Consider the following 6,894-nt stretch of genomic DNA (forward strand, 5'->3'; position numbering starts at 1 on the left):
CGATCTTGTGTGTGTGCCTGTGTGTGTGTGTGTTTCAAGGTCTTAAAGGGGTTTTGTTGCGGCTTTCTTAACCATTTCAAGTCATCAAGGTGCATAGTATTTTACAGTATAACAGCTCAGCAATGAATCATACTCAAGTTTGTTCTCTGTCTCTCCCTTCAATAAATACTGTTTCTTTTTCTCTTTCTGTATGTTTCTCTTTCTATCTCTTTGTGAGCACTGATCTCCAGCCTGTGGTGAGCCCGTCAGCTGCACCCCTCGAAGTATCTCCATATAAACAATTGGTATTGTACTGAAAGCTCACATAGTCCCCTAATTTTATACTTCTGTTTTCCAATTTCTCAACAGTGAGTTATAACCAGATCTATTAAATAAGTGAGTAGCTTTGAACCCTACCAAGGTCACCAGAGGTCATCAAACTCGTGTCCAAGTACAAGAGGTAAAGGTCAGGATGTCATTTAGAATCGTTTCCAGAAACAAGGTATAATCTCTTTGATGTTGATGACTTTGAGCCAAAGTTTCTCTTGATGCTTCAGTGTGCTTGGCTGGAGATTTGAAGCCTGGCATACTGAAAACAAAATTTATTGTTAGGAATCTGAGAGCCAACATTTAGCCTGTTCTAAATATCCTTCTGGAAAGATCAAACTGTAAATTAAAATAAAGCTGAGTGATGACGGTTTTAGTTTGTTTTCTTTGAACTACTGTTGCTCTTCTCAAAGTTTAAAGGGTGTTATTATATATTCTGACTTTCTCTTCAGGGCACTTCACCTGCCAAATGGTGAAACTGGAGTGGTTTCTAATGTATACAATTTATAGAAGTATATCCTTTATTTTCATTATTTATTTTACTACATAAAGTAATATCCATGACATTATTTACTTTTTAATTGACTTTGTGCCTTTAAAATTTCTCCCATAACACATAACCTGATGAACATTTGTTTCCGGCAACATCTACAGGTAAAGTGTCCACATCTTTTCTTCACATTCCCCTGCGTATTGTATTTATTTTCTTCTTTCTTAATCTTTAATCTTATGTTTACACACATGTTTACTCTTCCTGTTACTACTTTATATAACCCCATTATTAAGCATTTTTACATATTACATATTTACTTCACACCTATTCATAAGAGAAGCGGTTTAGAGTCTTACTCAAGGGCATTTTGGGCGGATGCCCCACAGCAAAAGGACAAACTAACAATGAAAGACAAAAAAACGGATAGAACCTGGAGTGTTTTTGATGTGTTGTTGTGACAGCATACAATGCTTTTTATTTAATTAATTATTGGGAAGCATGTGGCCTTTAGACAGACATGAAACATATGAGACCAAAGTCTGGCCCTGCCTGTTCCGAAGTTTCATCAAGAACCCAAAAGACAAATTATTCTCTTTCCTTGGCCCATGAAACCATTACTACTTATGTCATATCAGCCCCCACCCAAAGTTTATTAGTCCGCAGTACTGATTAGAATTTATGTCACCAGTTCTACATTTGACTATTTCTATCGTTACGGCTACTGGGAGTCCAGCTGTTGTTGAGTTCGGCTGACGTGCTTCACATTTGTGTTTTGTCTGCATAATCAAGGAAACCAGAAGTAAACTGATGGAAAGATACAGGCCCAAATTACTTAGGAGGAAACAGCGAACAATGAGCAATTTACGGTCGCTTCTTGTCTCTGTTCCATCACAGTGCTTGATATCGTTAAAGCCTTATCACTGTCATTTACATCTTTCTCTCCCATTGCCCAAGGCAGAAACTTCTGTGGAAGCGCCAAAAGAAGTTGGTAATTATGTCAAGATTTTAATTTAACACAACTGCTCCAATAGTTAATTATTAAGGTAACATAGGAGTTAGATTTAATTAATAGACACTGAAATACATATTTGGCCCTTTTATGTAGCCTAAAATATCCCACAATATAACAATTATTCTGATGATGATTATTATTATGTTATTGGATAATGACAAAAATAATATAAAATGTCATTCTACCAACTTGAGAAACAGTCCACTTGTCAGCTGGAAAGATACATACAACTATAGATGAAGTTTCCTGGTATTGAGCACCATCACTTTACTGGAACCTCATGACTGATTTGACACTGCAGTAATTGACAGAACACGGCGAGCACACGACCACCATCATAACAGAACAAAGTTCAAACTGGCAACTTCCGCCATCTGTCAAACACAGACTGACTGATCTGTAAATGTTTTAAGTCCTGAGAGTTGGAGAAATTACTACAGTTCCCCTGAAGAAACAACAAAACGGGGGCACAGTACAGCTCATTAAAGTGATGTCAACAAAGCCAAACTATACAAATTTGTTAACTCAGCTACTGAAAAAGTTCATTATAATCTCTTGCACACATATCAATCTTATTCATGTGCATATGAAAACTAAAATACACCAACCAGTGAAGCAGCCTCAAACCCTGTCTCTACTACATTAATAAGGTTGTTTTTGATTCCCCTTTAGGAAAAACTAGGTTACTGTGTGTTTGGACAACCGTTTTTTATATATTTTTTTATTTTGAATTAGATCGCTTTAAAAAGACAGATTCCCTTCGTTTCTGTGTACCTGCCCAGGGACTACTGATAGAAATCTGCTACAATACATCTCTTCTTGTGTGAGATTAATGTTTTTGAAGACGTGAACCGTAGAATAACCATTACTGAAATTGCAATTGCAAAACCCGTACACACACACACACACACACACACACACGCACAGTCTCCACCAGCAGAAATAAACAGCAATGTAACAATAATAGGCCACTGTTGACCTAGCCAATAAAATCACATTGTTATGCACTGTAGCGTTATCATTGGCCCAGTAGCCCACGACACATACTCTTCACCTGTTTTATTGTGTATTTTGTTTTCTTCTATATATTATGTGACAGATAGTGTAATATCTACATTAATACCAGAGGGACATAATGTATCTAACTGTGTTTTGGTTCCTAGATACATAGAGCACAACAGAGTTAGTATCTTAATTTAACTTGGTCAGTTTCAAATGAAAGCACTGATATGTGATACTAACACAGTATTGTTCAAGTTCATTTCAATGTAAAGGGGCACTCCAGTAATAATACATAGTTGTGAGTGGCAGATCCATACTAAAGCCACTGAGGAAGTCATACAACTGTGTTCATAGTTCTGTTCTGAGTAATGCTCCTTGTGGCAAGTAAACAGGACTCGATGATTTAAATAGGTGAAGTGAGCCTTTAAAAAACACAAATGAAATCAAACCTGTTAATCCTGGAGTTATAAAAGTCACTGATAAAAACAATAAACTGCAGGATTTGTGCTTTGACTGTGTCCAATATGAATGGATAAATTGTATCAAAATCTTGCTTTCAGAGAAAATGTTGCAACTCTTACTGTTGCTCACACACACACATCCTGTCACTTCCAATCCCCTCCCCCACTCACCTGTCTCCCAACTCTATTATTATGCAGCCTCATACGGGCATGGATGTCCTTGTAGGTTTCGCGGGCATCCAAGAAGTCCCTCGAGAACTTCTCGCCGAATTCCACATCGGGGCTGCAGCCGCCCCACTCCCAGGAGTCCTGGGGTCCCGGCAGATCGGCAGGGAAGTGCTCCATGACGCCGTGTACCATACCCTTCCCCCGGTGGATTGCCTCCAGTTGCAAACGGTGCAGTTTGATGCGAAAGGCCTCCTCGTCCCCACGCCGCTTCTCGTCACAGCTGCATGCCTTCAGTTTCCCCATGGAGCAGGCATTGGCTACTGCGTGCACCACACCTGCTGCTGCGATGGCATATGCAAAGGCACTCTCTCTGAAACCTGTATTGTGAAAGCACAGGGTAATGTTGTTATTATATAGCCTAATGTGGAAGTAGAACATTGTAAGAAGTGTCACAATCAGGAAACAGAGTTTGGATAAGAAAACATAGTTTCATAGCTTAGTCCAAGACATGTTTTCAGATAAAATGGGAGTTACCAAGAGGAAGATGGAATTTAGGAGTGTCAGTCACTGTGCCTCGCTGCAGTTTGACACAAAAACCTTACAAAAGTTGACATCAGGGTTGTTTCAATATTCAGGAATGTGCCTCCTTTAGGAAGCCGCTGTAGATGCATTTACAAATGCTATAAGATAAAGTTTATTATTTCCAGTAACCTGCAGGCAGAACATACCAGTGTAGCATTTGTCATGAACCTGTCACAGGAAATGAGAGGATTACCAGGTAGATGGAAGATGACATTTCCAAGATAACAATCCAAATTAAGATTACTCTGACTAAGCTGCTGTTTACAAGTGCTTTTTACTTGTGGTCCATTTTCTATTTTTAACTGAAATTGCATCAGAAATAGCAGCAAAACTTTTTAATTCCCCACATTAAAGTGCCATTGTAAAACTGCTGGATACAGCTTTAAGTTGTCAAGTAATTTTCCTAGCCTTAAAACTCAGTTTAACAACAGCTAAATGAGCAAGAAAAATAAATATCTGAACCTCTCTGTTAGCACGTATATAACATGTGTTATAATGCTAAGTGAGTTCGCATTTTGCACGCTTTGTGGGTGACTGACACACGACTTACCTCTCCGGCTGACTGAGTGGCATCAGATGGCTGGAGATTGATCCCTTTATCTCTTCTTGTCATATCATATTTTGCAATGAAAGTTCAGGACCAAACTATGTGTTACTTAAGTGCATGTTTTTAGGTTAGAGAGGCTGATTATGCCGTACCACAGCTTTTGCCTTGTAATCATTTCAAATTGGCTCAGACGGACTACTGCATGTAGAGGAGGTGGTTAAATGACTGTGTGCATGTAATCTCTCTATACAATGTGTGACTGCTTTTGCCTTCACAGCTAAACACATCCCTTTCTCCTCGACAGCGAGTCTAACTTGCATGCGGCACATGTAATGAGTATAAGTCTACCACAACTGATCTGTAATTCAGGAGACTAATGTTACAGTACTCTCATCTTACACACGCGCACTGGAAATATAAACACACATACACATTCACCCTGTCTATGTTGATATATTTCTGTGACATAAAAATCCATGTCCAATTGTGGAATCCGTGAATATTGAAGGATGAAGTGCGACAGCAGCACTTGCACTCGTACCCTCTACAGTGTTTGTTGTTAGATCTCAGCTTACTGCCTGTGAGCATGGTGCCCTCAGGTTCTATAAAAGCAGCCCCACTGGCAGTCACTTACTGGTGTAGAAAACAGTGAAGATTATAATGGAAACTTGTAAAGAAAACATGAAAAGAAACCACTTAGGAGTTTATAGCACACTGCTTGAAGGGGAAATGATTCAGGCTGCTTGTTGGAGTCAAATAAAAAGCTATTAACTGGAACTGCCCATTTTAGCACTGTTTGATGTTACTTCCTTATTTATATATTTAAGTAAACTTGATATTATTGTTTTTGTGAGATATGATGTAAAGTTTGATACATGCTCTCATGCTGGACTTCTTGCATATTTGATACTGGACACAAGAAATTGGATTCACAGAAACCATAATGAGTAAATGAGAAAACGGTCTGATGTTCTCCCTTGGAACTGTACTGCACATTTGCCAGTAATAGTAACACTAATGTCACTGTAACACTATAACAACACACATAACAAATAACAAAGTTGTATCCCTTCACGGTCCATCAGACCATCACAATGCTATTTAAGAAGACAACTCCAGCACTCTTGCCCAGATGAAAGCATGCAGATAAAGCAGAAGCATATTGTAACATTGTAAGGTTCAGTTCCTTGCTTTGCTTTCGTTTTGACATAATAAACCTCTCAAGGCAATACTAATAGAACTCATTAATACAATTCTCTCATTTAAATTCAACTCAGTAAGGTGGTTTATATCTGGAAAAGTTCCCTTTCTTATCTAAAGAAACCAGTGTTTTTATGAACTGTACCACTGTTAGGCAGCCCCCTGCAGGTCTGTTTAAATGCTGGGGTGTTTTAACACAGGGGTGTGTGAGTGCTCCGAATTCTCTGTGCCAACTATACAGCAGCCCCAACGGATTGCACCGATAGATCATGGCCAGATGTACAAAAAAGCCTCTTACTGTCATCAGGAATGTTTAATGCTGCATTCAAATGAATTCAGGCAGGTGGTAGACGGCAGACAGACAGCACCTTCCTCACAGCACGGAACAATTATTATTAAATTATTATTATTATTAAATACCGCCGCAGAGAATGGCAAAAAGTTCAAATATTTTCACTTTGGACAGCAATGCAGTCTACTTTTACCGTTGCCGGTCTTTTACCATAAATTTACCGTCCTACTCTCATCCACTAACATGGCATCCGGTTTACCGTCAGTCTGATTCCATGTGAATGCAGCATTATACTTTCAGGTACTACTCCTAGCAGATTGATGAGATCCAGCTGAAATTTGGTCAGAATACCCTTTAAAAGTTGATAATGACATGTTATGAAACTTGAGAATTTATTGAATGCTTTTGCTGTGGCAACATGTTTCGATTGGGCAGCTTAATATACTCCAATACTCATGAAACTCGGCACACATGTCACAAGACAATACATTTTAAAAATGATATTGGTCATGCACATGGGTGTGGAAAAATGGCTCTATAGCGCCCCCTTGAAATTTTTACTTTTCAGGCTTCACTCCACCTGATGAATGCCAATACTCATTCTCATTATAGCCCTGTTTTGATCTCCACAAATTCCGGAGGGAAATATCTGGCTCTTTAGCAGCTATGTTCCACTTCATGTTTGCCAGTTAATCACTTAACTTTGTGTGCTGTTTGGTTGTGCTGTTTTGGCTGTTGGGTTTATCAAACCTTTATTTGCTGAAAACAGCTTCACTCTGCATCTGGAAACAAGAGAGCAGGAAGACTGAACCAAAACAGTAAAGTTGTTTG

The 6,894-nt window shown here is 38.9% G+C and overlaps 1 protein-coding gene across 1 annotated transcript in view; it reads right to left on the reverse strand.

Moving 5' to 3' along the window:
• Positions 1–6,894, reverse strand: part of wnt10a (wingless-type MMTV integration site family, member 10a) — a 24,479-nt gene that overhangs the window by 12,933 nt on the left and 4,652 nt on the right. Inside the window, exon 3 of the mRNA XM_035676626.1 lies at positions 3,446–3,819. Within this exon, the coding sequence (XP_035532519.1) occupies positions 3,446–3,819 (374 nt within the window). The remainder of the gene's footprint in view (positions 1–3,445; positions 3,820–6,894) is intronic.

The sequence above is a fragment of the Morone saxatilis genome, unplaced genomic scaffold, assembly GCF_004916995.1.
Source record: "Morone saxatilis isolate NCDOM2014 unplaced genomic scaffold, NCSU_SB_2.0 Contig5, whole genome shotgun sequence".
NCBI classification, from domain to species: Eukaryota; Metazoa; Chordata; class Actinopteri; family Moronidae; genus Morone; species Morone saxatilis.